The 16,374-nt window shown below is 41.1% G+C and overlaps 1 protein-coding gene and 2 long non-coding RNA genes across 3 annotated transcripts; 1 reads left to right on the forward strand and 2 right to left on the reverse strand.

Annotated features, from left to right (window-relative positions):
* Positions 1 to 10,165: 10,165 nt before the first annotated feature.
* LOC103626690 (uncharacterized) lies at positions 10,166 to 10,908 on the forward strand. Its single transcript, XR_553080.4, has 4 exons — positions 10,166 to 10,252; positions 10,339 to 10,463; positions 10,546 to 10,617; positions 10,723 to 10,908. It is a non-coding gene; the product is annotated as an uncharacterized lncRNA (long non-coding RNA).
* A 1,602-nt stretch (positions 10,909 to 12,510) lies between these two features.
* On the reverse strand, positions 12,511 to 13,235 carry LOC103626691 (uncharacterized). Its single transcript, XR_553081.2, has 5 exons — positions 13,197 to 13,235; positions 13,056 to 13,118; positions 12,880 to 12,984; positions 12,658 to 12,770; positions 12,511 to 12,564 (listed from the first exon to the last, which is right to left on the reverse strand). It is a non-coding gene; the product is annotated as an uncharacterized lncRNA (long non-coding RNA).
* A 180-nt stretch (positions 13,236 to 13,415) lies between these two features.
* Positions 13,416 to 14,266, reverse strand: LOC103626692 (probable E3 ubiquitin-protein ligase HIP1). The gene is made up of 4 exons (XM_008647086.2): positions 14,226 to 14,266; positions 13,990 to 14,040; positions 13,808 to 13,906; positions 13,416 to 13,610 (listed from the first exon to the last, which is right to left on the reverse strand). The coding sequence occupies exons 1-4, from the start codon at positions 14,241 to 14,243 to the stop codon at positions 13,437 to 13,439; spliced, it is 342 nt and encodes a 113-aa protein (XP_008645308.2). The 5' UTR covers positions 14,244 to 14,266; the 3' UTR covers positions 13,416 to 13,436.
* Positions 14,267 to 16,374: the final 2,108 nt, after the last annotated feature.

Below are 16,374 nucleotides of genomic sequence, written 5' to 3' on the forward strand. Positions count from 1 at the left end.
TTACCCGGAGAAAAACTCTCAAATTCTACAAGATACAGTGGAACCGGCATTCTGAAGATGAGGCTACATGGGAAACTCAAGACTTTTTAGATAAGAATTTCCCAGGCTTCTTAGCCTCATGTAAATTGTAAAGCCTGTATAACTGTGTAATAGAGAAGTAACCCCCACATCACCCCTGCCTTGTACCAAAACTTAAGAAATAAAAATGTGATGTGTTTCCTTTACCATTACCTACCCTAGGATCTTAATCTCGGGACGAGATTCTTTTATGGGGGAAAGATGTAACACCCCTGGTGTTACTATAACTAAAACATGAGCATGGCATCATAAGCATTGGCATTGCATATGTTTGACACCCCTAGAGTGCATTCACTAGGTAAAAATTTCAAACAAGTTGTATTGTTTTAATGTTTTGCAAATAGGACCCTGATAGGAAGCTTTACCCTAAATAAGGATTAATGGGGTAAAACTTAACCCAAGTTGAGAAAACCTAAAAGCTTTAGGGTAAAAGTCATAAAATGACCCCAAAAATAATCTTGAATCACATTTATACCCTGGGATACCAAAAACCTTAATTGGAACCCTGGAAAACCCTACAACCAAACCCTAGGGGCCTATGTGCAAAATTAGCCCACTTTTGGGTTAAAGTGCAAAAACCAAGCCAAATAAGTATTTTAAGTCATTTGGTTCACAAATATGTGGACTTGAAAGCCAAACCCTAAGTTTTGGACTTAAATGCAAAATGGACCTCATTTGAGTCCTATGCTAAGTCTGAAAACAGGGTTGTAGGCCCAACTTTGGGGCTGTGTAGCTTTCAAAATAGTGAGAATTCATGTTAGGTGACCACATCAAAGTTGAAGACCAATCATTGGAGAACAACTTTGTTTAAGGATTCAAGCCATGGTCTTATGTGAAATTTATAGAAAAACCCAATTAAAGATGGACTGTCAGGCTGCCTAAAGTCTGAAATACAGAATGACAGTGTTTTGAGATGAACTTTGAGCTCGATTTGGATAGGGATCCAGTGACCTTTTGTGAGTACACATTATAGCAAAGATATAGATGGATTATAGCACTACAACTTTGCTATAGATCACTGGGTGTGTTGCCATCTGAAAATCAGAGAAAATGATGCTCCAATGTGCTCTATCAGTCGCTCTGAATTGGTGACTGCCATGGTACAGTGCTCAATAGGGATCAGACCGCCAGCGCGGCTGTCCTCACCACTGACGGCTCCCTCCGCCGTGATTCGTGCTGCCGCCGTCCGGATTCGCGCTCATAGCTAATGGATAACCTTGCGAGGTAAAAGATCTTCACCGCCGTGCGCTGGACGTCACTCCGGTGACTCACCGTCGTCTTCCTCTTCTGCTTTGCGGCTAGCGCGGATAGCTTCGCCGGTGACCGCCGCCTCCCGGCCTTGCGCCGCGTGGCTTTGCTTTCCACCGCGTCGCCGTGGCTCCTTACAGCCGTCAAATCATTGCCGGTGAGCTCGCCACGACTGTGGACACGAATCCACTGCGCCACGGTTCTTCCTTATCTCCGACCGCCGCGCGTCGCCGTTAAAATTCCCGGCCACCGCTCGCTCTCCCTATAAATTGAGCCCTCCACCAGCTCCGCTAGGTCATCCAGCACCAAGCCACCCAGTATTTCTCCCAGTCAATCACCAGCAAGCTCCAATTTTAAACTTTCCCCAAATCAGTTGAAGAACACCGTGAACTCCAGCTCGCCGCGGCCAGCCCTCCCCAGGTCCGATCACGCCCTCTCTAATCTCGTTTTAGCATCCTTAAGCTTCCCTCAAACTCACCGACGCATGCAATTGAATTAAGAATCCTCTGGTCGCCGGGAACGCGACCACCTAGCCGCAATGCTCTCGGTCACCGTGGCCAGAGCTCAGTAGTTGGTCGTTCGTGCAATTAGGTTAGGGGAAATGCTCGGGTTAGCTCCGATTTGGTGTCCACCGCTCGGGAGCGCCAGTCATGGCCCCGTTCGGCCGGTCTGCTAGCTCGCCGGCGCTCGGCTGTGCGTGAACGCCGTCGGGGACCGGCCGGTGTAAAGAAATAGAATTTCTTGGACCTCGGTGCAAGTTGTCAGTGACTCATAAGCATAGTAACCGAACCCAACTTCCATTAGCCAAAACCGTGAGGGCCTTCGTGCAAAGTCGCCAGCGCGGGCGCGCGCGGGCGCCTTTCCTCTCTGGACTGGGCCGCTGGGCTGAAACCAGCCCAACACTGTTCAACCCTTTTCCCTTTTCTTTTTCAAAAGAACTTTAGAAATATGTAGAAAATTATAGAAAAATGATAAAATTGTGAAACTAATTTTCCTAGGCTCCTTATTTTCCCTAGAATTTAGTAAAAATAGTTTTATGATTTTTAGTGGAAATAAGAAATTTTAGGGTATTTAAAGTAGTTAAAAGTATTGGTTATGGATTTTTAGAAAATAATTGGTAAGTCTAAAAATGCTCAAAATTTTTATATGAGTTCCTCATAATATTTAGAATCCTTGGGTAGAATTTGGGTTGATTTGAACATTGTTTGATCACCAAACCCCAAAACCCCCCCTGCCCTATGAACTCCTTTACCGACTCGGGAAACCCTAAGTTCCCGGAATTTCGTGAAGGAAAGTTGTATTCAAGATATAGATAATAAATTTATATTATCTTTGCATCCTCATGAGCATCCCATGGCATCCATTCTTATACATATGTATGGTTATGATTAGAACGTGAGGAAGAAATCGAAGTAACTGAAGAGGAGACACCACCACCTTCGGAGTCTCAGGCCGGGAATTGTTTTTACTTTGATATCTGCGGATCTGAGCCTGATTCACCTGTGAACGAAGGCAAGCCCCGGTGCATGCAACCCCTTTCCTTGTGTTTTTAAATACTTTTTGCACACTTAAGTCTAGTAAAATGTGCATTAGGTTCATAGGAGTTACTTGAAACCCTTTGATGCATTACTTTCCTTGATATCCATACCTTTATAGATACTTCCGTGAAGTATCAAAATTATGATTTACAAAAATGCTTAGCCTTGCTTAGATCTTGTGGATAGAGGTTGTCCTCAATTTAACCATGGAGAGGATGGCTTCTACCTGCAAGAATATTTTCATCTGGAGCAATAGTGGGATCTTACTGCAAAGTTCCCTGTGATGCTCTTTCATCCTAAGGAACAGACACAATCCTAAGGATGGAAATGCTTAAATTGAGACTTGGGTTAGGAACAGGTGATGTTCTACCCAGGTTGGTTAAGGATTAACGCGTATGTAGGCGTGCTGACCGAGGACCCTTTAACTGGTCACATGCCTCGTCATGGGTAAGCCTTGCCTCGGGCAGACTAAGGCCGGAATAAGATAACACGAAATGGGCGTGGAGCGGTGGCGAGAGTAGCGTGTACCCTCCGTGGCAAGAGGCTGGACGGTGGTGTATCTGTGCTCTCGGTTTGCGTGAACCTGATCCGGTCTTAAGAACCCCGGTGGCGGGTTGACATATGCAAGGGTTAAGTGCTACATATGTCGTGTGATTGGAGATCCTCAGCTGAGTATAATCGATTCGGATCGCCGTACCTTCGCGGTTATGAAGACTTGGTCACTTCCCTGCAACCTAAAGTCAGGACCTGAACACTATGGATAAAAATGATGTTGTCTTGATGTGATGTGAAATTAGACTAGATGCAAATAGAGTCTATTAATACTTAATATGGCGTTAAAAGATTGAAAGTAAGGACTCACTTTAGTAAGCTACTTCTGCAAAAGTATAAGTTGATTTTTGCTAAAGCCTCTCCTTGACTCCTATTTATCCAGCATACCCTTGAGAGTCTTTTCCTTAGTCGGGTAAGACTTGCTGAGTAATTCCATACTCAGGGTTTATCCCTTTGTTGTTTTTAGGTGAGGAAGCGACAAATTTTTGTTGCTTCTGCTCCAAGGTGGTACCAAATGAGGAAAAACAAGACTGAAGTGCGGGAGGACTCGGTCCTCCACTTAGGATCTTTTGCTTATAACCTATCGGGAGGAGTTTGTGCCTCCCTTGGTTTGTATAATATTACTACTCTGCACTCACTTTTAGTCTGGTCTATAATAAAATAACTCAAGCTTACTTTTGAAATAAATGTAAGTTTATGTAATTGCTTCCACATTTCTTTATCTCCGATGTTCTGTAATGTCTGCAAGACGGGTGAGACGTTCCTGGTAAGGTAAGGAAAGATACCGAGCTTGTCAAGTAACTTAGGAACATCTACAGGGTGTCTGAGGTCCGTTGGACAAGGACAACTGTAGGTGGGCCTAATTACTTGGGAGGTTCCGTCACAAACCCCTCGGCTCTTGCGTGAGCCGTTGTAATTGTACCGAGTGGGGCGAGAGTCTTGCGAGACCGTGACAACCACGTTTGTGTCACGGCCGCCACCGTGTACCGGAGGGAACGAGGCCCGCAGCGTTTTCAGCCGGAAGCTCGATAGCGGAGACGGCGGGGAGCGTCCGAGAGGAGCTGGAAGCGGAGCACCACTTGCATGTGGAGAAGGCCCACGACTCTCTACAGAGTTACTCGACCGAGGTGCTTGGCCCTCACGTGGGCTTCCCTTTGCATAGGGGCACCAACGAGGATTAGTCGGGACCTTACGTGGTTCCGGATACCTCGGTAAAAATATCGGCGTCATCCACGAGAGTTTGCTTCTCTACCTTACTCTTTAGCTTCTGCATTTACATTAAGCATTTAAGTTTCAATGTTGTCTTTTTAGCTAGTTTGTTTAGATTAAAACTTAGCTTTCGCGGTAGAGATAGCAACACTTAGACAAAACCTAGTTTGCACATTCTAATTTGATTGTTTGCATAGGTTTTGCTCTAGGGTTGTATTTGTGGCATAGTTTAGAGAAAGTTTTAGAAGTCCTAATTCACCCCCTCTTAGGTGGTGATTTGCCGAGTGTATTTTGTCAAGCACTTGGCAAAACCCCTTTGCCAAGTGCCATGCTTGGCAAAATAAGACTCTCGGCAATGACCGCGTTTACCGAGAGTGAGACACTCGGCAAAGCGCCCTTTGCGGAGTGTCAAACTCTCGGTATAACACGACGATCGGCAAAGGGCCGTTAGCAGCCATCTATAGCTGACAGCCGTTAACTTTGTCGAGCGCCAGACGTTGACACTCGCTAAAATAGCTTCTTTACCGAGTGTCTCCCTGTTGTCACTCAACACAATATACTTTGCCGAGTGTCCCTAGGGGTTGCCATCTACTGGAGTAGTCTTTATTTACAAAACCAAAGTTCATACAACAACGTTATGAAATGAGAGAGAGAGTCATCAAGACTACACAGATTTCTTGCCATTGACTAATGGGGTTCGTTAACACCAAAAATAGTCCAAAATCTCTACTACTTATTAAGTAAGCAATAGTAGTCTGCCTCTGACGTGTTCTGCCTCTGACGCGTTCTGCCAACGGCCCGTTAGTCCCGCGCAACAAAACAAACAGTTCATGCACAAGCTTATGCGCCATGTTCCGTTCCGTCTCTCTTAGTGAGCAACATAGAATCCACAGCGTCCCTTATAAGCCATGTTCCGTCACTCTCAATAGCCGATGTGGCACTAATAAAATAAATGGCACGCGCATGTGGCAGCGGTTCGTGCGGCCCAATAATTTTTGTGTGGATCTGAGGCCCATCCCATCGTGCAGCCCACTGTCCAGCCACGACCACGACCTAATCTCTAGCCACGGCCGTAGGCGGCTCCAGCCACGGTTGTGCTGCGCGCTTCCTTCACTGCGCTCAACTCCGGCGGCCTCCCCTTCCTCTCCTCCACCCCCTCATCGGATTCCACCTCCTCCCCCACCGCACCGTCGGACTCCTCCTCCCCAATGGCGGCCTCCAGCGCACTGCCGTCCTCCAACTCCTCCCCATCGGCTGCCTTCACCCAACCGGTCAGCGGACTCATGCGCGGCACAACCGTCCCCAATCCCACGACCCCCCGGTCAGCGGACTCTCCCTCTACCCACGACCTCCACTCTCGCATGCTCCCTCTGCACGACCTCTACTTTACCTGTGTCATGCTGGAGTCCATAGTGGCATCAGCCAGGCAGAAGACCCCCGACGCACTGCTCTGCTTCGATCTCCTCTCCGAGCTCTCCTCTGCCATTGACGAGGCCCCCAAGGTCCACCCCACTCCCTCCTGACCTCATTCCCTGAAGCGCAGATCTCTCCCGTTAGGGCAATGCGCGCGCCTGCATCGCTGCACGTCTGCTGTTGTTTGTTCCTGTGCGGGTTCCCTCCCCATGGTTGCCTTTCATATTTGTAGTGTAGCTGCTAAACCGTTCTGTAATTGGGTGGAGCAAAGGCTTCCTTTTCATTGGATTTAATCCATGTTCTCAGTGATAATCTTGATATCACCGTTCTGCAACCCTTCCTTTTTTGTAGTTCTCAAGTGGGTATCACCAAGACTGCGCGCGTGCCGGAGAACGAGGACGACTGAAATCACATAGAGGTAATACTCTTTGTAGTTCTATTTTTATGTTGAGAACTAATTAGATAGCCTTGTAGTACCGGAGAGCCCATGATAGCTATGTGTCGAATGTTATGCACAAGTTTAAATAAGTTTTGTAGCAATATGTTTCTGTCATGTGATTTAGGACTACAGTCATAGACTCATAGTTAACATCTTTGTCCTATTGTTCAGTTTAAACATATCCTATACGATCTCGAAGATGATGAGTAGTTGGCTTGCTGTTGACACCAATTCAGAGTATCATGTAGTGTTTGGCTTGCTGTTGACACCAATTCAGAGTACCAAATAGCATTTGACTTGCTGTTCACATCAATCGAAATATATTGTTTGGGTTCCTGTTCGCATTAGTTCAGACTGTTTAAAAGCTCAAGGGACAGACGACACAGTTTTTGTTGTTCTGCTTTTTGTTCATTGCACTGACCTAACACTATGCTGAATTTTGCTTCCCATCAATCCCACTAATAGCTAGGCTGTTGTTCTCCTTGCTGTTTATTGCATTGTGCTCCCATCAATCCCATTAGTTGGATTAGCATAAGCTGCTTTGATTTTCAGCAGTCCAAACTCATACATATGTATGCTCCCATCAATCCCATCAATTGGATTAGCATAAGCTGCTTTGATTTTCAAGAGTGCAAGAACACATAAGAAGAACCTTTGATTTATCTTATGTAATGCTTTTTATCATAGTGCTTCAGTATCTCAAGGTTATCCTTCGTAGTTAGTATGACCAGAGGGTCCTGTCCATTATGTTTTTCCTGCTAGCAAGTATCCATCTTGCAAACAAACTTATCAAAGTTATCTATGTTAACAAACTCATCGAAACAATTTAATATTTCCTTGTATACGTATGTTTGCCGTTTAAACTCCAAACATTAAACCGCTATTCATAACTTTTCCGATTTTGTTTGTAATAGAAGGCTAAACCTCGAACATTGGCGATCTTATGTTTTGGCACACTTGGCCAGCATCTTGAGGACATCATAGCTGGTATTTTTGTATTTCCTACCTTCTAATCGTTGCTACCTGTTGCATGGTTACTAACTATTAATGTTTGCTCTATTACTTTGAACAGAAGTTTGAACTTGATTTGTGTTGCTGAGTGGTGCTTGCTAGACATTGCTGGATTTTTAGGTAACCACTGAAAATTCAACACCTTCTTTCCCTGAAACTATAATGTTCACCATCTTATGGTTAGGACACTTAGGCAACATATATTGTTCTAGCACTAATATGCTACAATCAGTGATAATTAAATTCTGCAATATATAACACTTTGTATTTGTTAGCTGCTAAATTCTGAGTCCTCTAAATTGTAATTTGACATAATCTTAGTGGTTGTTCATTATTTATCACTAATCAATAAATGGTTGATAATTAGGGACATTAAAAAAATGCCAGACTTGTGTGTATTTGGGGTATTCTTTGGGCTGTATAAAGTTTATAACATGCTTCCGGTATATAGAGGTTGATGCTAATTCTTAGATAACAAAATTATAGTTGGGAGGCTTAGCTGGTAGCATGCTTTTTGTATGTTGCACTTGCACCCGCCCACAATTCTTTCTCTCCCCTCTTCTTTTTGAACGATACACTTGTACCCGTCCACAATTCTCTCTCTCACCTGCTTCTCTTCATGCTTCTTTTTTGGATCTATCATTTAGCGCAAGCGAACATCTTTAAGGGAAAGTATTATTGCTTATATCTCTTTTTTCTAAACTTCTTTAGTGCTTTCCTTTGAGTTTGAGTCCTGCTTGTTGAACCACACAAGATGAGTAAACTATGAGCCAGCACATGTTCAGGAAACTAATCTCCATCAACAACTTCCTCTTAAAACGTCACTATCAAACATTGTAATGTTCAAATCATTGCGTGTTACATGACTCCTAGGCATTTAGAAGAATGTGCGAATCAACGAGTACGCCCCATAATCTTATTACGAGTACGTCCCGTAATCTTATTATTCGAATTCGGATCAGATACGACTTTTATTAAGTAGTGTCAGATATAATATTATAATTTATATGGATATATTGACATCTTAAATATCTAACTTTGAGAATACGGATATACGAATATGAATAAAAATCAGGTACGGATAAAACATTAAGTATTCGACGATAGGCCCAACAATGATGCACAGGAGCATTACAACACAAAGAAGTTCAGCTTATAGTTCAGTCACTGTCCATCTTCTATTTGACAACAATTTCTGGAGTATGAGAGGGCCTGTTTATTTATTAGTCAGCTGAGGATTTTGATCTAGGCATTTTGCAGGCAGAAAAAATAGGCCAAATAAAAAATAGGATGTGAATTCAAATAACCTGTCCTTGTAAAGTTCTGATGAATATTGATGAAAATGTCTGTGAATTGTTGAACAATTGCAACTTGAACAGTTGAACTGTAAATATGAGACAATAAGATCAGCACCTTTAATAGTATAATCACTGGAAGCTGTAATGACACTGCAAATAGGAGGAAGGAAATGTAAGCCTTTAATTCTTTTCCGGATTCAGGATATAAAACTGCCTGGAACATGAATGAATGTATGAATACTGAAATGCTGAACCTAATCCAAAAGAAATAAGAAGAGATTGAAAAATGCAGCCTGCAGTGTGTTGGAGAAACCGACATAATTCATTATGGGTGCATTATATAATTTCTGGTGTTGTATGTTGCATGGGAGGACTTTTTGTACAATACACTTGTACCTGTCCCCAATTGACAGAGTGACTTTGTTTGTTGCTAAATTCTGATATCTCTAAATTCAGTCATATTAATACAACAATATATTGTACATATTATTTTAGCATTTTAATAGACAAGAGATTATATGTCATTTAGTCGTTTTAATGTTTTTTGTATCTTTGCAATAATGCCATGATAGATCCTATAAGAACAATGGCATTAGGTAGACGTACTCAAAATAGGACGGTGGCAGGCCTGTCTCCCTTTCCTCCGTAAGTTTATATAAGTTTATTTACTTTTTACATCTATATGTATGAAGAACTTAAACTAAAGTTCGTGTTTTATGTAGTTTCGTGCTATTTGACGATATTCAAGATGTCAATAACTTACCACAAGTAAAAAGTGTCTTTGCGAGGGTAGTTGTTAAGTTCCCTAGGCATCGTAATAGTCAACACTACATCCTACAGGACATCACTGTGAGTCACTTCAACAAGCATTGAAATAGAGCCAATATATTCATGTTATTATAATTAAATTCTTCGACTCATACAACCTGTATTCCCAAATATCTAGGGATCCTAAATCGAAGCAATTTCTAACGGCAATAATGTCCAACGGTTCGATGCCTTACTCACACAAGGATGCACATATACATTGTATAGAGTGGCATTTTGTCTAAACCGGGAGGAACTTCAATTTCGCAATATTGGTCATGGGCTAGAGTTGGGATTGATAACACATACTATTGTGGATCCATTCACGAAGCCAATCCAATTTCCTCCATTTCCAAAGTATCTTATGCCATTTCATGAGGTTTACCAACAACTGCATAAGACATTCGTAGGTAATAACCCTTCTTTCCATATAGTTATATATATATATATATATATATATATATATATATATATATATATATATATATATATATATATATATATATATATATATATCACTAACGCCTGAAGTCTAAATGATTCAAAGGTAACTAATCATATGTGAATTGTTCAGATGTTATTGGCATAGTTCTTCATTTGGAACCATTAAAGCATATCGGTGGAAGACCGTATAGAGAAGCTGTACTAATGGATTCTAGGTGGCACTAATTTTCATATATACATTCTTTTTTAACAGCATTATGCATTTGTTAGGTCTTATTCAGACTATTAAGGTTTTTAATAGGTGGGATCTAATCATCGTGGGGGTATGGACTGACCTCTTGCAAAGAAATGCTCTACGATGGTCGTTAGCTAGAGTTGACAAGAACATAATTATTGGAACTTTGCTGCGTTGTAACCATAATCACAGTAATTTCTTCTGTGCCTAACATCTTTCAATATATACTTAATTCTTACTCTTATTAATAATTATATACTATTATAACAATAGGGTGCTTGGAAACCTCGGACCACAGCACTATTCATTTCAACCCGGATCATCACACTATATACCGCTTGAAGAGTGAGTGGTTCTTATAATATATTTATAGATTATAGATATAGATACAATTAGAATGACAATAATTTAAAATAATCATGTCCTTACAAATCATGTTCTAAATTGCAGCAATTCGTCGTTCGTTGATTGACAATCCAAGGAGTCGTTTCATCGACAAATTTCTAGAGAACAGACGAGCACATTTGGCGACTGTAACATCGGATTGAGACATGTGTTCTAGCTTGTTATAGTAGAATACTTTGTTAGTCATGTATCAGATGAAACTTATTAATAATGATTTGTGTTCTGTTTTTATTGGTCGTGTGTTCGATCTCAATGTTAACCGCTTTTTATAGAACTATGTGACCTCTCTATTATCTAATAAATAAGTTCATCATCATTAGTTTGTTTGTCAGTGTTCTTATTAGTAACTACTTCCTTTACAGTGGGGCGTTTTTCTGGTTTCTTGTTCTGTCTGCTTGTATATATGAGGTTGGCTTTCGTGTGTGCTATTGCTTCTTATAAAACCAGCAGCAGAGAAATCTCGGGTTGATTTATCATGTGAATTTACAACAGTTACTGGCTCAGTGAATAAGTTATATGCCATCCAACATAGGCATTCAGGCACTCAGGCACACAAAAACTGAGCTAAGCAACATTGCAACACACATGTCACAGGGCCACGACCAGGTCCAAGTGGCCAACACAACAAGTACACATGTGACACAGCTTGACAGCCAACACTTGGAGTCTTGGACAACAACACACACTTTTTGGATAGCAAACAGCAAGGCAACGCACACCAAAAGCGGTATATGTACAACACAGGATTGCCATTTGCCAATAGCATACGTAGTACTTGGAGTCTTGGACAGCAGGTCAGCAGTACACACCACTTGACTTGGACAGCGTAACAAAGCAAAGAAAATATAAGTATTTAGATAATCAAAGCAAAGAAAATGATACAAATAATTCAATATTACCTTTGAGAAACATCAAGTCGCTATATGAATTTCCAAAATCCCAGTAACAATGCAAACGAGGGATGCACACAACCACTTACACCAAGTTTCATACAAAAAATCTCAGTAAAATTTTGTTTGGGTTGTCTTGATATAAAGTAGTGCTGGTGGTTATAAATGTGTCTTTCAGTGGTTGTGTGCACTCTCTGTTTGTCTAATTTACATGCAGTGGCAACTTTGTTGTAGTGTTGCGGTTCTAAAGTACTACTGTATTTCAGTTCGAAGACCTGGGAGAACATTTTGGTTCACCTGAATAAAGTGCAGACAAAAAATTCAAGAAATGGCCCTCCCGATGCTGCTTTATTTAGTGCGTGAAATTTGAAAGACATTTTATACTAAGACTTTAATCAAACTGCCATACTACAGATTCAGAGAAGTGAGCTCTCAAAACCCAAACCTGAGGTGATATCAATTTCTAGATTTGAGCACGAGTCACTCTATAAGAGCATGGCTGAAATCCTACCTTCCTTTCCTTTTTGTAAGCATAGAGAACCTAAACCAAACAAAGAAGACAAATCTTAAAATAGGTATGTATTTTTTGTCATCACATCCTCAAGTTAGATCCGATGAGAAAAGCAAGCAAAAGAAAGGAGTGTCAAAATCCAAAGAAAATATAAAAGAAATTGAAGGTGATAAATGGACAGTCCTCACCCACCCCTACTCTGATCCAAGCATATCCCTTCACAACGAGTGTACCTTGATCCGTGCGGTGGGGGCTCCTGGCCGACCACGAGGATGGCGCAGCTGCAGCTCCCACCGATTCAGCAGCAGCTTTATCCGTGAGATCGACAACTTACTGACTCTGTTGAATGGCTCTTGCTCTTGTTATTACCACTGCTGTCACTGCTCTCTTGGGACTGAGATGTATTTGTCTCAGGTGTTGAAGTTGCAAGGCCAGTTGGAAAAACTCCTAGCAAATCCATACTTGAAATGGATATCTGGGTCCTCGCTGTTGCATGTAAAGAAAACTCAGGTGTGTTGCATTTTGAGAAAGACACGCAAAATTTGAGAAAGGCATTCCGCTGTCAGCAAGAGAAATTACCTGGAGCTCAGATAGGATCCCAAGAAAAAGTAAAGGCCCTCATAAGATTTGAATTGCTCAAATAATTTGATGCAAGCATCAACCCCTAGCTGCTCAGAGTATTCTTTCGCGGCCTGCATATGTCCCCCAAGATTTCCCAATAATTAGAACCAAGAAGGAAGAAAATAAATGCCAATGGGTTGGTACAGAGGGGGAGGGGCATAAGAAACTGAACAGGAATACCTGCACAACAATCTGAAGATTTCCCCTCAGATTAACCAGTAGAAGGTCTTTCATGCATTCCAAAGCCCACTCTCTTGACAATGTGCCAAAGAACTCAACAAGTGTCTGTCCAAGGAAGTTGTTAATGGGCAAAACATTAAAAAAAAGATATCTGAAAATAACTGAAGTCGACAAACCTGTGGTTCAATGACATGGGTATTTACAATGGCACGCTTGATATCAGGCAACTCTGAGTAATGCTGCATTACAAAATGTAAGGTTAGTTAAACAGGAATACGAAGCGGAGATATCAGCTGCACCAATGCGAAGGTACTGACCTGGAGGGCTCGCAAGTACAACCCAGCCTTTTTTAATAAGACGTTTGGGAAGTGGGGTAATAGCAGCATAAAAGGGCCTGTCTTCTGTGAGAATGACAGGCAAAACCTGGACTACTTAACGCCGACTGTCCCACACAACAGGTCAGTTCCACATTGGAAAGAAAGTGCTCAATGTAAAATCCTCATATGCATTTTGTTTTATACTAGCAGAATAACAGAAATAGCAGATCCCCTAGGTGGCTAGGTAAGGTTACCGCTTACCTGACAGATGCTGCATTTCATGTCATCAACGGTTGATTTGTTGACTTCTAAAGCGACCTGACTATATATGCTTCTTTTGAGGCATTTTGTGAACTGCTCCTCTGAAAGAGCTGTGCTCACAGAGCCTATTCTCTCCTCCAGTGCCAATAATTCCTGTTCAGAAGATACAAGCACCTCTTCCGTGAGGATAAATATGAACGAAGAGTATTTCGTAAAGGATCATAGTTACTGCTCGAATCACAGTAAGGGCTTCAAACACAGAATAAGGAAGAATCCTCCAGAAAGAAAAGCATCCTCTAATAAAACCCCTCCACCATTCAGGCAGGACAAGACACGATAAAAGATAGTACCTCATAGGACATATCATCAATATCCATCCGCATGTCTCTATGCCGATCATAGGAGGCAAAGGCGCCAAAAAATAGATTAGCCTCCAGCATTAGCAATTGCTGCAAAAAAAAGTTTATTCAAGGTTTCAGGCAAAAGAAAGATGATAATGGGCTTGTGGAGCAAAGGGTAAAAAAGAACTAACATCATAGGTCAGCTCTGCTTGCTGTTCAATCCTCTCCAATGCAGCCAAAACCTACAGAAATAAACCTATTTCATTCCAAAATGTTACACTTAAACCACCATCGGAGTCGAAGTTATGGATATTTATCAAAATCAAGACCAGTATCACTATATATTTAACTGGATTATAATGACATAAGATCTAACAATGAAAACATAACAACTGGAACCAGTATAGGAAACATTTTAGAAATCAACCTCTGTAATTCCTTCCATGGTTATGTGTCTATGGCTGTCCCCCTCCCCTATGAGATTATGGAACATTTGTCGAGGACTTTCTTCAAAAAGGGAGCTTGGTCTTCCCCTTTCAGCTCGAGTACTTGAGCGATGATGATGACTAGACGAGAAAATGTTATTATCAAATTCCACAAAGAATGGCCTTATTGAACTCTCAGTGGAGACTTCTTCCAATGAAAGATGTTCCTGAGCTGGTTGTACATCCTTTGTGGATGACTCATGCAGAGAAAGCACGCCATCTGCTCTTCCATCTGGAACCAAGTTGTAGAAATAAAATTTGAAGCTCAAATGAGTTACAACAACTGAAAACAGAATCAATAAAACCAAATAACGAACTTGCTTTGAGTATATCAGTATCTTGTCAAACTCCCTCCTTTCAGCAAATGCAGCAACAACTTTAGGGGTGCCCTAGCCTTTATGTATATTTGCAGTGCAAGATCATTGTCCACAGTCTACATAAAAGTGCACACACTTAGCAAACAATCAATACATAAGTGAATGTAAATTGGCAAAGTATAGTAAGATCCATGCATCAACAAACACGGTATGACATGCCTCACCTTAGCTGGGACGTGTGGAACTATTGTGTGTACTGCTTGTCACCTTCAAAGCATTAATTCTGCAAAGTTAACTATGAAATCGTAACCACAAGGGATAAAATTCAGAAGTTATAAAAATGAGGTGTTATAAAAAAGACAACTATTGGCAATGACAACTACTCAACTGGTAGGTTAAACTTGACTTTTTAAAATAGTAGTAGAAACGAGTTGTGTACCAAGGAATACAACTTCAAAAAATTGATATTACGTGAGCTACATATATTTTTTTCTGTTTTCTTACAGCCCTGACTGTCCCTAGAATGTTTTACTTTACCTAGACCATGGGCACATTTATGAACACAATATCAAGAAAAACATATCCATGTTGTCTGATTACCATGGGCGCATATATATATGTGTTAAGATACCCTTCCTTAAAAGTTTCAACTTGGTGTCTCTATTGATTCATACAACATGTTCGCGGTACTTGAAATAAGGTAAGCAGACAAATGTAACCTCTCTTAATTCAGGCATGATAGGGAGGTCTACTATTCAAACAAAATAAAATTGCATGCAAAGGTCTACTACTACACATTGTTCAAGGGTAGCAGGTGGGCTTGGGAGAGATATAGTAGATGTGTTTCCTGTCCAGAATTGCAATAATCTAAGTATGAATATGACTAATCTTTTTCTACACAGGTCTGTTGGTAGACTAAAAGACGTAGATGGATCCGCTCAACAATAACGATGTTCGACCTCCATTAAGAGAATTGTCTAGCAACACCCTTGAAGGTATATCTACTAATAAAATGCAATATTTGATCTCTCACCAAGGTTTTAAAAAGGAAAATAACGATGTTCATATTGTGTAGATGAATGTCCAGAGGTACCTGTCAGCGACAGAAGCATAATTGATTTAACTAAATCGTGTGATAACACTCAAGGTGAATATGTTTGTTTACCATGTATTGACAATGGAGATTATTGATGGGTAATATATGATGGTTCAGGAGGTCGAACTGATGCGAGACAATGTAAGAGACAAAGAGAAAGAGCATGATATGCGGCGATGAGTGTTGAAAAAAAAAACGAATTGAAGAACCGTCGTCAGTCACGCAAAAAAGAGAACGTTGTTCACCATGAGTATTCAAAAGGTAAATTAAGGCTGCTTGTGCGTCACTCTTCTTTAAAGTAATGCTTTTCTTATGTGTTATCGAGTTACTTTGTGTAGATGATTGTCCAGATGTGGCTATAGGCGACGGAAGCATCATTGATTGTACTATACCGTGTGGTATCACTCTAGGTAATTACATTTCTTTGTTATGTTAATTTAACAACAACGATTAATAATGGAAAAGGATATAACTGGTTAGGTGGATGTGATGATGCGAGACAACATAAGAGGGAAAGAGAAAGAGCACGATATGCCACGATGAGTGCTGAAAATAAAAATGAATTGAAGAGGCGTCGTCAGTCAAGCAAAAATGAAAATGTTGTGCACCATGAGCGTTCAAAAGGTATGTTAACTATACTCGTGTGTCACTCATCTTTAAAGTAATGCTTTTCTTATG

Source organism: Zea mays, chromosome 5 (assembly GCF_902167145.1).
Source record: "Zea mays cultivar B73 chromosome 5, Zm-B73-REFERENCE-NAM-5.0, whole genome shotgun sequence".
In the NCBI taxonomy this organism is placed as follows: domain Eukaryota; kingdom Viridiplantae; phylum Streptophyta; class Magnoliopsida; order Poales; family Poaceae; genus Zea; species Zea mays.